Raw genomic sequence first — 20,059 nt, forward strand, 5'->3', positions numbered from 1 at the left:
CACTGGGCCATTGGAGCTGTAGTTACTCTGCAATGTCTGTCCTTTCTCTGAAAGCAAATAGGACTGGGTTGCGCATATGCTGGGTCTGTGTTCATGTGTTTTCTCCTGGCCCTCCCTCCCCTCAGAATATCTCCACAACTCAATCTTGTCGACAGCATCTGCTCTGTAAATAGAAAAGGACATCTCATAGATCCCTGTCAATTTGTTTCCTTATACGCATGTTGGAAGAGAGTACTTGTCATCCTGAGACATAATATTCAGACTGACTCAGTCTCAGGGCAGGTTGAGCCACAGGTGCATCCTCTCACCCTGTCGCAGCCTGGTCTCAGCCCAGTCTGTCTGGTGATCCCCCCCCTCTACAGCACACTGAAATTATTTAGTAAAACCCTGAGGCCTCAGGGGCATTGAGACGTTCTCTCCCTGTCATTGTGGTCTGCTCAGTGTGGCTGTGATTTGCTGATGAGGGCTGAATATGTCCCTGTACTGTGTGAGTGGTGTTGACTGTGTCTTAAATCACAGTGGCGGTGTGCCCGTGCAATGTGAAAGGAAACTGCAGGACCGCCGTTAAGCAGCAGCAAAGGCATGCCAACTGTCCAGTCCACCGTCGGCATCCTACTGGGAACCCTGGGGGTCATAGGTAAGAGTAGCTGCTGTTGGATTGTAGACTGAACACCTTTAAGCTACCAAGTTAAAACGGCAAGGTTAATCAATCAATCAAATGTATTTCTAAAGCCCCTTTTATATCAGCAGTTGTCACAAAGTGCTTGTACAGAAACCGAGCCTAAAGTAGAAGCAAACTGGTCCTTTGTGTAATTTTGTGTCACGATGATCTGAGTTTACTTAGGATCTTTTTTTCAGGATCTTACACTTGAGTGAGTCATGGGAGATTTTGGTACGGTTGGCTTGATTTTATCTTTCTTATTTATCCCAGGAATCATTCTAATCGTTGTGTTTGTGAGGCTGTCCTACCAGAACCCCAAACCGCCGTGCAAAACCAACCAGGAGAGAGAGCCCCTGAGGATCTCACTGTGAGGGTACTACCTGCATATGTCTCTGACTTTGCCCTTAGTAGAGCAATGATATAGTGAGAATGTTTATTCAGTAATGTGCATAGTATTTACCTAGTGGGTAGTTCTTGGATTGTGGTGGTATTTAGGCAGTGCATCTGGGGAAAAAAATCTACTTAATTTTTCTAGATTATTTTTATTTATTTACAGTAAATGTATTTGGGTACATCTTCTCAGTCTAAATCAACTAATGGCAGCTTAATGACTTTAAATAATTTTCACAATTATGATAACATTATACCACCAGTAGGAGTAGTAACACCAATGACGATAACACCAATGATACATTTTAGGCAAATGAGGATTTTCTGAAATGGAGGCCACATATACTAAAATCTAAGGTCATTAACCCTTTAAAAATCCCTTACTAAAGAGATATGATTAATAATTCTGCTCCCAATGTAATTTCCCTTCATTTACATAGAGTAACACCAAGTGACACTTTAGATTTATACACACCAAATTATCAATGAAATCCTCAAATGTATGATATACTAAAAGGGTATGATTAGCTTGTAATTGTATTTAAAATAGACCACTCCCCCGTTAACAGTTTGCCACTGGAGGGAATCCGCTTGCGCGTTGTGGACCACACCTTCCAAGTCGTTTATTATTTTGCATAGAACGCATGCCTATCGTTAATCATCCATTATGTAATGAAAGATTTTCAAGGCGGTAACACCAATGACATAAAACTGAGGGACACATTATATTAGTAAATACATTTGTATTTTAATAGCATACTTTGATTTTATAGATCTATACAGTATGTTTAATACTTTTGTTTACTTTCAAGCAGTAAATATAATAGATAGATATCTCTAAATCCTCAAAAACATGTCAGAAAACAACCAGAGTCATACAGTATACTGTATATAGAGTTTGGCCAATGTAATCTCTTTCTGAACGTTCTGAGAGTGCCACTTTTTCCTCCATAGCCATTGCTAAGTGATAATCGACGCATCTACGTCGTAATGTTTATTTGGGATTATTTTTAAAACCTCTGAAGATGTTCAGTGAAAGCAGATATGCAATTGGTTGACACCACAACACAGTAAAGACTCGGATACACATAGTCCTGAATGCTAATCATTAAAAACTTCTGTAAAAATTGCTGCTCTGTTTTGCTTGTTTACAGACCCATCATGAAAAAGTACTACTGAATTACTACACAACTTACTAGTGGTTTATGTAGTAATTTAAGTAGTAATGAGTGATACATTGGGACATTTCACTACTGGTGAACACAAATTATTTCCTACTCAAATCACTACATAATTCTCCCTTAATGACCACTGTATAACTACTGAGCATTTGGGTATCTACTACATTACTGCTGTACAGTATGCCTACTCCATCCCTATTGAATTACTACTGCCATATGTGTGTGTAGTGTTGTGTCACTACGGATCACTACTGAATTGCTCCAGGTCCTTTTTCATTTCCAACATAAACCCTTTGGAAAAAATTGTATTACTGTTTACCTATTCAAAATCACTATTGAGATCTTGTTTCACTACTGTGTCACGACTGTATAACTGTTGTTATGTCATTAAACAATGATATATGCATGTTTTATTTGTATTAGATGAATGACATATTAAATTACACATTTACACTTGTTTTGATAATCCATTTGAGTCTTCATTCAGATTTGCCTCAATTTCTTCAGATCCTCTTTTTTTTGTTGCAGCCACATTTCTCCACCACGTCACCTTTTAGAAAATAAAGAGAAGCAGAAGAGACAACCAATAATAAGCCATTATCAATCATCTGCTAACAGAGGTCACATAAGACAGCACAGAAAAGCATTCTTCTTATGTCAAAAGAGGTAAGTAGAATGAGTAAATATACCGATATGAACATACCCAACATTTGCATACAAACACACATACGGATTAACTAGCATGACATAAACAGGCTACATATCTACGTTTCCATGTGGCTAGCAAACAGCTAAGCTAAACTCAATACATCTCTATGACAACGGCTATCAGCTAATACCGTTTTGGTTAGCAATCTTTTTGATGTAGTAAAAAGTTATAGAAAATGGCTAAGCAACGGCATGAACGTATAAATAAAAATAAAATATAAAAGCGGTGCCAGCATAAGAGCTGTGAAAGACAGAATGACGAAGGATGGGAGAGGATTACATTCGGGATTGTCAAAAACAGTCGCTACGTCTTCCTGTTTTGCCTTCTTCTGAGGTTGCGAAGAACCGGGGTAGTCTGGCTGTAGTGTTGTGATACTTATTTACTACCAACATCAAGTAGTAAAAACTCTACTTGACTGCTATAGACAAGCCTGTGTAGTAAAGCTGTAGTGTTTTGAATACTTATTTAGTACCAACAATAAGTAGTAGTAATCTCTCCATGATTACTCCCGGAAATGCTGTTGTTTTCCTAGGGAATACTACAAAACTCTACTTGTGTATCTTGAGTAGTGCATAATCTACACGTTCACTACACACTCCCTACTACACACATAGGATTTGTGTAGTGATTCAGTAGTACTTTGTCATGAGAGGTGGGTCATTTCATAGGGAATTGTCGGGAGACACTCTCGTATAGTTACATCAACAAAACATTGTGAATAAAGGTGCTAACAAGTATTTTGTTGGATAATGTATATTATGTATAACATGCGTATCCCGTACATACGACTAAGAAAACTTGAAACCAACCATTATAAAAACCTGGCTAAAACTCTCGTAATATATAGCTCTGACTACAACTCTACTGGGTCACAACTAGGACAAGGCCATTTTCTATCCCTAAATACTTTAAATAATGCATAAACATAAGGCAGTATAAATGGCATGTATTATATTTGATCATTGACAAAAACATATTTGAAATGTAACTATTTGTAATTTTAAAGTGTTTTTCATGGTTTTAAATGCCACCTCAATTCAAGAACCACCCTAGTTGTAGACTTTTGGCATTGCTTATCTACAGAATATATGACACATTTGTTGAGTTTAGTTATAGTATCTGTCATAGTTTGTGACACACACAATACCTAGTTGTTCTCGCAATTACAATATTATCATTAAGATTGCGTCATACTGCTATGCATTATGTTACATTTACTTGTTATTTATTTATTTTAGCATGTAGCTATTTCAAATATTGACAAGTAATGATTTGTAAGAATCCGTAGGTTTTTCCTGTTTAATGTTGATTTTAAACCTTGTAATTAAATGCACAACGACAAATTGAATCTATTCTTTGCACCATATCATTCAACTGATTACATTTCACATTGTAATACAGTGCCTTGCAAAAGTATTCATCCCCCTTGGCGTTTTTCCTATTTTGTTGCATTACAACCTGTAATTTAAATGTATTTTTATTTGGATTTAATGTAATGGACATAGACAAAATAGTCCAAATTGGTGAAGTAAAAAAAAAAAATAGCTTGTTTCAAAAAATTCAAAATGGAAAAGTGGTGCGTGCAAATGTATTCACCCCCTTTGCTATGAAGCCCCTAAATAAGATACGGTGCAACCAATTACCTTCAGAAGTCACATAATTAGTTAAATAAAGTCCACCTGTGTGCAATCTAAGTGTCACATGATCTCAGTATATATACACCTGTATATAAAGGCCCCAGAGGCCTTTTAAAGGCCCCAGAGTCTGCAACACCACTAGGCAAGGGGCACCACCAAGCAAGCGGCACCATGAAGGCCAAGGAGCTCTCCAAACAGGTCAGACGCAAAGTTATGGAGAAGTGCAGATCAGGGTTGGGTTATAAAAAAATATCAGAAACTTTGAACATCCCATGGAGCCCTAATAAATCCATTATTAAAAAAATTGAAAGAATATGGCATGACAACAAACCTGCCAAGAGAGGGTTGCCCACCAAAACTCACGGACCAGGCAAGGAGGGCATTAATCAGACAGGCAAGAATGAGACCAAAGATAACCTGTGAAGGAGCTGCAAAGCTCCACAGCGGAGATTGGAGTATCTGTCCATAGGACTACTTTACACTCCACAGAGCTGGGCTTTACGGAAGAGTAGCCAGAAAAAAGTAATTGCTTAAAGAAAAAATAAGAAAACACGTTTGGTGTTTGCCAAAAGGCATGTGGGAGACTCCCCAAACATATGGGAGAAGGTACTCTGGTCAAGTGAGACTAAAATTGAGCTTTTTGGCCATCAAGGAGAATGCTATGTCTGGCGCAAACCCAACACCTCTCATCACCCCGAGAACACCATCCCCACAGTGAAGCATGGTGGTGGCAGCATCATGCTCTGGGGATGTATTTCATCGGCAGGGACTGGCAAACTGGTTAGAATTGAAGGAATGATGGATGGTGTTAATTACAGAGAAATTATTGAGGGAAACCTGTTTCAGTCTTCCAGAAATTTGAGACTGGGACAGAGGTTCACCTTCCACCAGAACAATGACCCTAAGCATACTGCTAAAGCAACACTCGAGTTGTTTAAGGGGAAACATGTAAATGTCTTGGAATGGTCTTGTCAAAGTCCAAACCTCAATCCAATTGAGAATCTGTGGTATGATTTAAAGACTGCTGTACACCAGCGGAACCCATCCAACTTGAAGAAGCTGGAGCAGTTTTGCCTTGAAGAATGGGCAGAAATCCCAGTGGCTAGATGTGCCAAGCTTATAGAGACATACCCCAAGAGACTAAAGGTGTATCTACAAAGTATTGACTTTGGGGGGGTGAATAGTTATGCACGCTCAAGTTTTCAGTTTTTTGTCTTATTTCTTGTTTGTTTCACAATAAAACATATTTTGCATCTTCAAAGTGGTAGGCATGTTGTGTAAATCAAATGATACAAACCCCCCAAAAATCTATTTTAATTCCAGGTGGTAAGGCAACAAAATAGTAAAAATGCTAAGGGGGTGAATACTTACGCAAGCCACTGTAAATCTACTGAAAAGAGAAGCCTACTGTTCATTCACAATGCTTTTTAGGAGGCTTAACCACATCGAGGTTGATATATTGTTAAAGCAATCCCAGGTTTAATACCCTGAACATACCTTTACTTTTACGGTTTTCTAATAAAACTGTATAAAATAACAGAAATAGCTTCTTAGTAAAGCAATTTCTCAAGCAAGCATTTTGCTAGGGCTGTCTGGGAGTGGTCTGAGTGGGGAGGGGAAAACTGAAAACTAGCTATTATTGGCAGAGAAGTTTGGAATTTTCTTTCTGATTGGTCTATTATCTAATTCACCGCCTGGTGATGTCAGCAGGCAGAACAAAGCTCCATCCCATCAAAACAGGCTGAAATTTCAGGGGGTCTTTTTAAACAGCTCTAGAAACCTCTAAAATGGCATTATCAGAATTTTCACAATTTCACAGTATTTTTCCAACCTCATAGTGTTGAAATGTATATAAAATACAGGAAATCACGTTTTTGACTGCACCGCCAGGCCTTTTATCATTCCATCCCTTGTGGATCTATAATAACCACCTCAAAATGGTTGCACATGTAATAGGACAGCCATGATTATCCAGAGAGCAGTCTTAATCACATTTAGCAATGTGCCTCCAATTTACAGGATGATGACAATAGCTTAAGTGACCTTGATTGACCTGACAAGCGTGCTGGGCTATATATACACCCAGGGGATGCCATAAATAGCCCAATGCTCAAGGTCCTCTGAATGACGCCCAGCGGCAAACCAACACAATTTTATTTAAAAAATGATGTTTAGAACCAAGTTGATGCATTCTGGTTTTCTAATGGTACATTTACCCTTGGATGAATTGGCCCTAGCTCCATTGGCGGCCCTATAAACAAAGACCAGCAGCCACATTATACCGTTTCATTCATCTGGTTTATGTGAACGCTGAGATTATAGCTATTCATGTATACATCTGTGTGCAGGTTAGCAGATGGGTTAGCGATGTCATCTCCCATGCAGGGTTAAATGGGCTGTGGTGTATCAAAGCAGAAAGGAGCTCTCATCCACAGACGCTCCGCTCAGCCGTGTTCCACAAGCGTGCTAGGCTGTACTAGGAAGAACGCAATAATAATAACAACAACAGGAAGCATTAGGACATATAAAAATAACATTTAAATCCAGTATACTATATATATAGAAAGGGCAGGCAAGTTGCTCCTTCCTCCATGTCGTCTTCTGATAGTAGCCAACAGTACATGTGCATGGAATCATACACAAGGGAATTACATTGGAACTAATACACACGTGACCCAGCTAAAAACAGCATAGGCTTACGTACTTCGGAAGCAGAATAACCGCAAAGGCCCCGTAGAAAAGGCCCAACGAGCCTGCTTTTTGACATAGGGTCAAGCATTAGTATGGCTGTGAGGGACTGTTGCTCTATATTTAGCCTCTCTGGGCCCATATTCTGTGTCTCTGTGGACCAGAGTAGTTAATCTGGCTATGGGGCAGGGACACGTATGAAGGAGACATTATCGACCCTGTCCCCGCCAACTGGCTCAAGGAAAACGAGAGTTAATGTACCACATATGGATGCTCTGTGACTTTGCTTGCGTTCCGTACTGTTTCCATTGCTGGGTCACTTAACATTGTTGTGTGTTTTCTCCTCTGAAAAAGCATATTTTGAATTCTCTCTGTGAGCAATTTGACTTGATCATGATCATGTGCTCATCTGTAATGGGGGTTATCTGTATATCAGCAGCATGTAGGGAAGTTCAGGGCTTGACTCAGGCAGGAGCTCACCGGAGGTGGAGTACCGGTCCCTCATAATGTTCTACTGCTTGAGCTCCTATTCCTCTTATAGAATATTAGCTCAAAGTATTGTGGAGCTCTTGCACCTAAATATAAACACTATCGTAGCCCAAAATGAGTCCCGGGAACCTATTTCACACCAAGTCAAGCACGGGGAAAGTTTGACATCACAGTAACCATTTTAGAACCTAGCAGGAGTTCCTGAGACAGTTTAAAAGCGGCCATACTGAATGTTTCGTTAGGGAATCCCTGGGGTACCTCTGCTGGGCTTGACCGTGAGTAGGGGACCCACTTCTACTGTCTATCTGCAGCTGGTAAGGGCAGGAAGTGAATGACCTTAAATTGATGCCATGCCAGCCTTGGCAGCAGTGTGAAAATTAGCTGCTCTCACTGCTGCCAGTTCTGACAAAACTCTGGGCAGATAGAAAGTTACACACTTGGAAGGAATTTACCATCACCTCCAACGCCTATTTATAAACCCACTTAATATCTCAGAAGGAGAGGGCCGTTTCACTGCCTTGATTAATTTAATAGGGCTTTGGCCACTTAGTCCCTCTCAACCTACCTCCATTGCACCGGCCTGTTTACAACGGGCAAGATTACAGAAGTCGACTGAAGGTTAGAAGACAGAAAATTGGAAAAGCCTTCCTCTCTCTACCAGGAAACCTGTCATTTCCCTGATCTGAAGTATATTTAATCATATCGAGCATTACTATCTCCTGTGGGTTTGGGAAAGGGACAAGCATGAAATCCAATTTTGGGGTTGTGATTTGGGTCTGCTCTGCGACACACAGAATAGGTCTGCCGAAAATGACTTCTCTCCTTAAATGTGTCTGCGTCTGTCTACATTACCCTCGTCGGAAATTCAAATGCAGAGTCTCATTTGAATCAAGTTTAAATCAAGAAACAGGGTGTCTGAATTGAGCATTTTGATTACAACATGATTGGATTCGCTGACAAAACACATAGGTAGGATTTATTTTATTTTATTCCTATTAGTGTTCTACCTATGAAAAGCCCTGGCTATTCAAGCTCTTTCCAGATGAACTTGTAAGCAGACTCAGTGACAGGAAACATTGAAAAAGTGACTGAGGCATTGGGATTGCATGACAATGAACCCCATGCTCCAGCTGGCTGCCTCTGCTCTGTGGTAGCCTAACTGTGCTACATGGAACTATGTATATCCAACTGTCCCCAGCTGCTCCTCGTGACGTCATAGCCTTCCCAGAAACAGAAAGGCATGGTTTGGCTCCAATAAGGTCCCATTTAGTGACAGAAACGGATCCTGCCGAAGGGGGCTGGCACAGACGTGGGAGGGGTTTATTTCAGAAACGGTGTCGCTCCACTGGCTACGCTGAGTGGCTTTAAATCCCGTGTTTACTATAGCCATCACGTCCTAGAACTACAGGAGAGCATTCTCAGCACTCGTGTCCTGCCCTCACACATCAATAGAAAATAGTAGCCTAAAACCATTGATATCACCACTTCTGAAGAAAACAACAGGCTAAATAATATGTATACTGCAAGAACGTGTACACTACAAATGATGAATTTGTATTTCATAATGATTTTACAGTCGTTTCCACGGTACATGTTCACGTAACATCACATGTGGCATTTGCATTGTGCTCCAGCAGGGCAAGGTCATCACTTCATCAAAGCACAGAGGTGTGTAAAGTAGGCAGCTAAATAAAAGGCACTCTCCAGTCTCCAGACCCACTTCAGGCATTGTTTGCCAAGCAACAGAGTATGAGCAGAAAGTCCTTTGAAAAGAGAGAAGTACATTACTGCCTGTTAGACTGCTGAACAACACTTAGGAACAGCTTGTTCCGAGCTTTATGTCTGAGTTCATCTGATTTCGTGTCACTCTTTTTGTGTGAAAAATAACCCTTTTGGATGTTTGATACTGTAAGTAGAAGAAAAAGAAACGCACACCTATTAAGACGAGGTGCTGGCTAGCGGAATAGAAACTTGAAAATAAAAGAGAGCCGCACACTCTAGGAGCTCAGATGCAAAAATGTTAATACCAACGTTTCGACAGCCAAGCTGTCTTCATCAGGGTATAATCACAAACACTGCGGGATGACTCGTTTATATAGTGTCAAAAGACACAGGGGTCTGTAATCATGGCCAAGAGTTGCCTAATATCATTGGTTAATAATCAAATATTAAAATGTCATACAAAGAACAGCATACAAACAACAAATGGATAGCATACGATCATATATTAATTTGACTACACAAGTTTACAAACAATTACAATGGCAAAGTCACAATAATCACAAGAATGGCTTCAGATCAAAGTCTACGTTGAGACCGAAGGGCGCAAGGGTCTTTAAATTAAAGATCCAGGCAGCCTCTCGTTTTAACAATAAATTATCAAGGTCACCCCCTCTCCTAGGGAGGGTGACATGTTCGATGCCAATATAACGCAGAGACGAAATCGAGTGGCCTGCCTCCAAGAAGTGGGCCGCAACTGGATAAGTAAAGTTTTTACACCTAATGGTGCTACGATGCTCTGAGATACGTACTTTTAATTCGCACTTTGTTTTACCTACATCATTTTTACCACAAGTTATAAGATAAATAACTGCCTTAGTGGAACACGTGTAAGTAAGCAGCAGGTTGGACCAGGTCTGTGCGTCACTCATGCTATCTGCTGGATGGCGATGCGGTGCGCGAGATGTGGATGGTGCTCTTAATTCATTTGGACCTTGAAGCCTTGTGACGTAGTACACAATCATTCACAGAGGCACCGGCGTTTAAACTCACGTAGCAGCTAATGGGCTCTGCATCTTCCCTATCAAAGTAGTGTTGCAGGCGTGGGCTTTGGAATAGACCTTTGTGTGATTGCATTAAGGCAGTCAGTATTGGCTGCCCTGTAAGAATGCTACCGCTTGGCTTTGCTAATACATGAAAAGCCAACTGACATTTACTCCTGAGGTGCTGACCTGTTGCACCCTCGACAACTACTGTGATTATTATTATTTGACCATGCTGGTCATTTACAGTGCCTTGCGAAAGTATTCGGCCCCCTTGAACTTTGCGACCTTTTGCCACATTTCAGACTTCAAACATAAAGATATAAAACTGTATTTTTTTGTGAAGAATCAACAACAAGTGGGACACAATCATGAAGTGGAACGACATTTATTGGATATTTCAAACTTTTTTAACAAATCAAAAACTGAAAAATTGGGCGTGCAAAATTATTCAGCCCCCTTAAGTTAATGCTTTGTAGCGCCACCTTTTGCTGCGATTACAGCTGTATGTCGCTTGGGGTATGTCTCTATCAGTTTTGCACATCGAGAGACTGAATTTTTTCCCCATTCCTCCTTGCAAAACAGCTCGAGCTCAGTGAGGTTGGATGGAGAGCATTTGTGAACAGCAGTTTTCAGTTCTTTCCACAGATTCTCGATTGGATTCAGGTCTGGACTTTGACTTGGCCATTCTAACACCTGGATATGTTTATTTTTGAACCATTCCATTGTAGATTTTGCTTTATGTTTTGGATCATTGTCTTGTTGGAAGACAAATCTCCGTCCCAGTCTCAGGTCTTTTGCAGACTCCATCAGGTTTTCTTCCAGAATGGTCCTGTATTTGGCTCCATCCATCTTCCCATCAATTTTAACCATCTTCCCTGTCCCTGCTGAAGAAAAGCAGGCCCAAACCATGATGCTGCCACCACCATGTTTGACAGTGGGGATGGTGTGTTCAGCTGTGTTGCTTTTACGCTAAACATAACGTTTTGCATTGTTGCCAAAAAGTTCAATTTTGGTTTCATCTGACCAGAGCACCTTCTTCCACATGTTTGGTGTGTCTCACAGGTGGCTTGTGGCAAACTTTAAACAACACTTTTTATGGATATCTTTAAGAAATGGCTTTCTTCTTGCCACTCTTCCATAAAGGCCAGATTTGTGCAATATACGACTGATTGTTGTCCTATGGACAGAGTCTCCCACCTCAGCTGTAGATCTCTGCAGTTCATCCAGAGTGATCATGGGCCTCTTGGCTGCATCTCTGATCAGTCTTTTCCTTGTATGAGCTGAAAGTTTAGAGGGACGGTCAGGTCTTGGTAGATTTGCAGTGGTCTGATACTCCTTCCATTTCAATATTATCGCTTGCACAGTGCTCCTTGGGATGTTTAAAGCTTGGGAAATCTTTTTGTATCCAAATCCGGCTTTAAACTTCTTCACAACAGTATCTCGGACCTGCCTGGTGTGTTCCTTGTTCTTCATGATGCTCTCTGCGCTTTCAACGGACCTCTGAGACTATCACAGTGCAGGTGCATTTATACGGAGACTTGATTACACACAGGTGGATTGTATTTATCATCATTAGTCATTTAGGTCAACATTGGATCATTCAGAGATCCTCAGTGAACTTCTGGAGAGAGTTTGCTGCACTGAAAGTAAAGGGGCTGAATAATTTTGCACGCCCAATTTTTCAGTTTTTGATTTGTTACAAAAGGTTTGAAATATCCAATAAATGTCGTTCCACATCATGATTTTGTCCCACTTGTTGTTGATTCTTCACAAAAAAATACAGTTTTATATCTTTATGTTTGAAGCCTGAAATGTGGCAAAAGGTCGCAAAGTTCAAGGGGGCCGAATACTTTCGCAAGGCACTGTATGAACATTTGAACATCTTGGCCATGTTCTGTTATAATCTCTACCCGGCACAGCCAGAAGAGGACTGGCCACCCCTCATAGTATGGTTCCTCTCTAGGTTTCTTCCTAGGTTTTGACATTTCTAGGGAGTTTTTCTTAGCCACCGTGCTTCTACACCTGCATTGCTTGCTGTTTGGGGTTTTAGGCTGGGTTTCTGTACAGCCCTTTGAGATATCAGCTGATGTAAGAAGGGCTATATAAATACATTTGATTTGATTTGAAATAATCTGTATGTAAACAATTGTTTAAAAAATTACTTGGAGTGGTTGAAAAATGAGTTTTAATGACTCCAACCTAAGTGTATGTAAACTTCTGACTTCAACTGTAAAAGGTTGCAGATAATCGTGACCCATAATTACATAGGAGGGATGAAAACATGGAGAGCTTTTTGGTTTGTTGTTTGATTATTGTAACCCTCCTGAAGATTGCCCTATGCCTCAATTGTATGACATGGCAAGCCTTTTTCTCCTCAGTCAACTACTACATAACTCCAAGAAGAGTATCATTCATCATTCTTCTTTGAATGCGTGACATTTTCACTTCACAAAAGAGCGGCGTGATTACATGGCAGGGAGGGAAGAAAGTAGGCCTACCCGTGTGATTCACAGCTAGGTGGAGAGAGAAGAGGAGAGGAGTGGATGACTGTGGAGAGAGGGAAGGTTGTTCAGGGACAATGGTTTCATTAAATCAAATGGCTCACATTAAGATGGGGGACATTGAGAGCCAAGCAGCTTTCTTTGGGAAGCCAGAAAGATGCTTCTGAATAGGTGCTACGAAAAGAATCAGGAGCATGAGAGGACCTCTGCATCGCTGGCTTTTGCCGGCACGTCCAACACATGGGGCGGCAGGGTAGCCTAGTGGTTAGAGCGTTGGACTAGTAACCGGAAGGTTGCAAGTTCAAACCACCGAGCCGACAAGGTACAAATCTGTCGTTCTGCCCCTGAACAGGCAAGTTCCTAGGCCGTTATTGAAAATAAGAATTTGTTCTTAACTGACTTGCCTGGTTAAATAAAGGTAAAATAAAAAATAAACATGCAGTATCTGTATGATTTTTCTCTTATAGTAAGATATTTACGGTCTGTCATTTAGTGATCTCTGCACCCAGAACCATATAGCATGTGCGCTGGTCTGGCCATCTACTCAATGTTGCTGTCTGTCAAGAAAGAATCGTAATTTAGTGAAACAATCCCCAGTAAAACAGAATCTCCATTTTAGATTCCTCTCATCTGCTCCTATAGTAACTGACAGAGGTTTGGACTTCACCAGAAAGGAAAGCAGTCAGTACAATTCATCATAACGAGAGCATGCTGTGGGAACACAACAGATGTGACTGTGCACTATCACTCATAAAATGCTGCACTCTGCATGGCCTGCTGCTGTTCTTTTACAACACTGAACAAAACCTATAATTGTCCCACATTACTCATAATGCTTTTTTTTGTCTCCAATTATGAATAACCATGTTAATTACTCTTTTTTTTTGGTTTTTACATATAATTTCCATGTAAGTGCCTACCATAACCCAAATGACCAATTTGTCACCCGTCATTGATAATTGCCAACAACGAAACAACAAAACACAGCACATAAATTGACTTCAAACACTACAAACACCCTGAACAGTCACTTGCTGCCTACACAACCTGCCTACACAAACCCCTCTCTCCTACTCCCACGCATACTCCTTTGCAGTGCACTGTCACACACAGAGTCAGCCTCCACAGTCACTCACATCGCCTCTCAAGGCTTACTGATGGCTCGACTCAACTCAGCCACACCGCAAAAGAGCAAGAGTTGCTCACTTTATCCAACATGGCCGCCCACTCTTCCCAGCACTTCCAGCTCACTCGTTCAGTATGCGATAGTGGAAGAGTAACACCTCGAACTAAGCTGCTCCACAGTCACACTGACATACAGTGGTATCCCACATTATTCGCCCACTGTCTGAGTCTGTGGAGTGTGTAGTGGAGTGCCAACGTGTAAGGTCACCAGCAGAAGCAGCCTTGAGTTGTGTGGGAAGTGATCCTCTGTCTCTGTGTGGGCGATTCCACTAGGAACAAGGCACAGGCAGTCTGTGTGATATTTAATCTCCTACTGCAAGGGAAATGCAAGATAGACCAGGCATAAGGCTTCAAGGTACATGTTTATCAGCACCTTAGTATGCGTGCAATCAACGTATACACTTTAAACAATACCCCTGGCTACATGAATGTGATATTGCTCGATATCATCAGAATGGGAGCTATTGTAGGTCAGTCTGTTTTAAATCAAATCAACGACGCCAACAGAGAAGAGAGCATTTTGATTTTAAATTGGTGAAATTAAAAGATAATCATTACTAGACTGTCTAAAGAATATTAAAAGCAAAGCAGACAGCTAAGAATTCCTTACTCATCTTTTTGTTTTGGGATATGAGCGAGAGACAGAACCTACTATAGTGGCGTCATTTGAAATGACAAATGCAGGTCTTGAACCCACTTTTTTCCATTTACACAAGCCCCCTCTTTAAACTCATCGCTCCCCTCACCCTCTGACCCTCTTTCCAACGGCTCTTTCATTTGAAACACCGAGCTTCATAGTACCTCCCACGGTGAGGGGACTATCAATGGTTCTAATCTGACGCTTCTGTCCCAGTAACAACAGAGGCACAGATAGCTCCATTAAAAGTTGAGCCTGGCAATTGTAAAGGCTGCCGCTGCTCAGAACTCCTGCACATCTTTCTCCCTCTCCTCTGCTGACATCATGGAGCTACGCTGGTCCTGAAGGAACCTCTCCCTTCACAGAGCCCTGTGGGCCACAGAGCCTGTGCACATCCCAAAAATATTATAGGCTTTTAAAACAACTGAAGAGCAGACGGACCAATAATGACAACAACAAAATGAAACGGAGACAAAACAACGCTGAAGGCTACACAAAATAAAACTATTACAACGAGCGAGATTTCACCTAGAGTAGCCAATGTCGGGTTACATGTCCACAAAGCTGCTTTGCTTTAATTGTTCTCCTTTACCAGAGAAGTCACATTTGAGATCTCCATCTCTTTTTCAAGTGAGCCCCCGGCCAAGAGAGCAGCCTACATGTATTTACACAATAGAAACAACAACACATAAAAGGTAACAATTAAATGGAAGTTAAAACAGTGCAAAGTGCATAGGAGAGATTAAAAGAGCAGGTTTAAAAACACGTGCAGTCAGTCGTCAACAGCCCTCCAATCCAGGATTTAAAAATCATCAATCAGAAGGAAATGATCTCATTTTTAAGTCCTTCTGCAATGTGTTCCAAGATGATGGGGCAGCAAAGCCAAAAGCACTCTTAAAGCCTGTCATATGGATCCCAGTCGGAAACATTTTGCGCATATACACTGGATTAGGATGACATTTTGTGACGTTTTTGTTTGTTTTGGTGTTCGGCAGGTTTTTTTCCCCCCGGCTGTTCACCCACACAAAGCATTTTTTTTTAGGCAAATCGAAGTTCAGTAGCCGAAGTCTACGCCCCCATTGTCGGTGATTGGCCAACAGTACTACTCCAAGTAGGAGTGGGAACTATGGATGGGATTCTTCAATTAATTGTTTGTTGTCATTCACCGAGAGACAACTAGTTTGCATGCCCATTTTGTTTCACTCAAGAAATACTGCAAACATTTTAGTTATGTGTAAAATTACGTGACTAAGACCTCCTTTGCTAAAATGTCAAAATGAATGACAGATTTATAGATTGATTTTAGATTAATTATGACTATTTTGAGGATGTGTTACTGGGTATGTTGTTGCTTCAGCGTCTCAGAAGGGACAAACAGTAAAATTGACGATTTTTTCTAGTTTTTCAATGAAAGGTCTTTTAAGGGAGTATGCGAGGCACAGGCGTTCGCTTCGCCTAGCAGAGCAAACCGAACCTAGAATGCGGGTGCCATTATAGTCCTGTGATCTCAGACAGTATTGTCCATGACTCTTTAGGGTGAGTAAAGTCCTTAAATATATTGGCAGACGCCCTAAAATGGCCTAATAGACAAACATTGTTGTAACATGCATATAACCCTATTCCATTTCTTGTTAACTGATCTGCAATGCTATATAGGCCGTAATGTGGACGTGATATAACACACTACCCAGGGTGCTGCTGGTGTCTGATCATCAAGTTTAAACACTACTACACGAACTACATCAAGCACTTTCAGTGTGTCGGCTGGGCCCTGTGGATCTCTCAGGATTAACCAATCATCCACTCCCGTACTGGGTTCCATTCAGGAATTCCAACACCTGGCCTCCTGTCATCCTGGCTGCGGTGGGGCTTAGCCTCTACAACCTCAGGTCAGCTGACCTCTCCCTTTGTTGCCATGGCAACGAAGCACCAACGCAACATATCAAATCGACTCTATGGCGTTAATTAACACAGTTGTCACGTCCAGAGTCTCCACTTTCTCCACTTAGTGATGGTGGATATTGTCTCTCACATAAGTACAGCCACTGAATTGCTATTCCAAAACGAGCCTGCTGCTGTCGCCTTATCAAGTATGTGTCCTGGAAACTTGAAGAGGGACTTTACATCCCCGTCCTCAGGTAAACAGGCCTGTCAAGGCTCCTGGGTGAGTGTTAGGCAGTCATTGGTGCCAGTCCTCAGTGCACTCCGCAAGGCCAGCCAAAGGCTTCAGTCGTTTCACTCACTGAGCACAAAGCACTCAGAGGGGAAGTTCAGGGCTTTATTTTGTTTGACCTTGTTTTGACTGTAATGGAGTCATGGCAATCCTTTCTTCGGGACATTGCTTCTCCATAAAGGCATAGTCCAGTCAAACACGTGATTTACCTGTGTTTTTTATATATATTTCCACACTATGAGGTTGGAATAATATTGTGAAATTAATGATAATGCTATTTTAGTGTAAGATCTATTTGAAAAGACTGCCTGGAATTTCAATCTGTTTTGATTAGATGGAGTTTTGACCTACCGGACAGTAAATTCATTAGCTGACTAATAACAAAGAGAGTTCCAAATCTCTCTGCCAATAACAGCTAGTTTTTCTTTTCCCCCTCCCCACTCAGACCACACAGACAGTCCTAGCTAAATTCTTGATTGAGGAATTACTCTTGCTAAAAAGCTATTTTTATTTATTTATGACCATTTTGATTGAAAACAATCACAGTAAGGTACTTAATTGTTACCCAGAAATGATTTGATATTGTGAAAAAAAACAGCTGCATTGGGCCGTTCACATTAATTTAGCATATTTAGAGTAATAGATATCAGACAACGGATACACAAAGTTGCATAGTCATGGTAAATCACCTATGGAGGGATTTTATAGCCTTTATTTAAAATATACTGAACAAAAATATAAAACGCAACATGCAACAATTCCAACAACTTTACTGAGTTACAATTCATAAGGAAATCAGTCAATTGAAATTAATGAATTAGGATCTAATCTATGGATTTCACATGACTGGGCAGGGACGCAGAAATACCCCTCAGTTTCATCAGCTGTCCGGGTGGCTGGTTTTAGACGATCTCGCAGGTGAAGAAGCCGGATGTGGAGGTTCTGGGCTGGCGTGGATACATGTGGTCTGCGGTTGTGAGGCCGGTTGGACTTACTGACAAATTCTCAAAAATGACATTGGAGGCGGCTTATGGTAGAGAAATTAACATGAAATTATCTGGCAACAGCTCTGGTGGCCATTCCTGCAGTCAGCATGCCAATTGCATGCTCCCTCAAAACTTGAGACATCTGTGACATTGTGTTGTGTGACAAAACCGCACATTTTAGAGGGGCCTTTTGTCCCCAGCATAAGGTGCACCTGTGTAATGCTCATGCTGTTTAAAAAGCTTTTTGATATGCCGCCCCTGTCAGGTGGATGGAGTATATTGGCAAAGGAGAAATGCTCACTAAACAGGGATATAAATAAATGTATGCACTACATGAGAAAAATAAAATTTTTGTGTGCATGGAAAACTTCTGGAATCTTTCATTTCTGCTCATGAAACATGTTGCGTTCATATTTTTGTTCAGTATAGTATACATGATAACCATAACACTGTCAAACATGTTTTTACGACAGAGGAGGTGCTTATCTCTCATCAATAAAGTACCCTAAAAAAGGCACGTCGGTGAAAAGAAGTTGAGAACAAGAATATTGCTAGTGTAATAATGATGAGAGCTATAGCTGCAGGCAGTATTGCTGTAAGGCAGCCCGGCTGGCCTGTTTTCAATAGACGGTGCTTTCAGCAACGAGGGCTTACCGACATGTGACCTATTGAACAGTGACTGGAAAGCTTGCAAGTGGTGCTGTCAACAGCAGGACATAAATAAAGCTAAAGATAAGGCAATGTGGCTGCTGGTCAGCTAATGCTTTTTATAGACAAACTTTGATTTATAAAAGGTGATGGGGACTATTTTAGAACCTGGATCTTGGAAAATTTAGAATGATCTCTGGGTGCATGATTGACCCCACCTAAGCGTGGTGGGTTCAGGAGACAGCAGGTGTGGCGAGTGACGAGCCAACCTTAACCATGTTGGTTGGAGTCCATGCAGTAGGAGATATTGTTGCTTCTCCATTTGATGACTTTCTTTGAACCCAGAGGCAGGCCACATTGTCTGATGGTCACATACAGTTGAAGTCGGATGTTTACATACACCTTAGCCAAATACATTTAAACTCAGTTTTTCATTCCTGATGTTTAATCCTAGTAAGAATTCCCTGTCTTAGGTCAGTTAGGATCACCACTTTGTTTTAAGAATGTGAAATGTCAGAATAATAGTAGAGAGAACGATTTATTTCAGCTTTTATTTCTTTCATCACATTCCCAGTGGGTCAGAAGTTTACATACACTCAATTAGTATTTGGTAGCATTGCCTTTAAATTGTTTAACTTGGGCCAAATGTTTCGCATAGCCTTTCATAAGCTTCCCACAAGAAGTTGGGTGAATTTTTGCCCATTCCTCCTGACAGAGCTGGTGTAACTGAGTCAGGTGTGTAGGCCTCCTTGTTCGCACACGTTTTTTCAGTTCTGCCCACAAATTTTCTATAGGATTGAGGTCAGGGCTTTGTGATGGCCACTCCAATACCTTGACTTTGTTGTCCTTAAGCCATTTTGCCACAACTTGGAAGTATGCTTGGGGTCATTGTCCATTTGGAAGACCCATTTTCAACCAAGCTTTAACTTCCTGACTGATGTCTTGAAATGTTGCTTCAGTATATCCACATAATTTTACTTCCTCATGATGCCATCTATTTTGTGAAGTGCACCAGTCCCTCCTGCAGGAAAGCACCCCCACAACATGATGCTGCCACCCCCGTGCATCAAGGTTAGGATGGTGTTCTTTGGCTTGCAAGCCTCATCTTTTTTCCTCCAAACATAACAATGGTTCTTATGGCCAGACAGTTCTATTTTTGTTTCATCAGACCAGAGGACATTTCTCCAAAAAGTACGATCTTTATCCCCATGTGCAGTTGCAAACCATAGCCTGGCTGTTTTATGGCGGTTTTGGAGCAGTGGCTTCCTCCTTGCTGAGCGGCCATTCGGGTTATGTGGATATAGAACTCGTTTTACTGTGGATATAGATACGTTTGTATCTGTTTCCTCCAGCATCTTCACAAGGGACTTTGCACCACAGTACGTTCATCTCTAGGAGACATAATGCGT

At 41.2% G+C, this 20,059-nt stretch overlaps 1 protein-coding gene across 1 annotated transcript in view; it reads right to left on the reverse strand.

Annotated features, from left to right (window-relative positions):
* Nucleotides 1–1,779: 1,779 nt before the first annotated feature.
* Nucleotides 1,780–20,059, reverse strand: part of LOC110506340 (carbonic anhydrase 7) — a 41,851-nt gene continuing 23,571 nt past the window's right edge. Inside the window, exon 8 of the mRNA XM_021585893.3 lies at nt 1,780–2,782. Coding sequence (XP_021441568.3) covers nt 2,681–2,782 — 102 coding nt within the window. The 3' untranslated portion in view covers nt 1,780–2,680. The remainder of the gene's footprint in view (nt 2,783–20,059) is intronic.

The sequence above is a fragment of the Oncorhynchus mykiss genome, chromosome 26, assembly GCF_057628025.1.
Source record: "Oncorhynchus mykiss isolate SJ-2025 chromosome 26, ASM5762802v1, whole genome shotgun sequence".
NCBI lineage: Eukaryota > Metazoa > Chordata > Actinopteri > Salmoniformes > Salmonidae > Oncorhynchus > Oncorhynchus mykiss.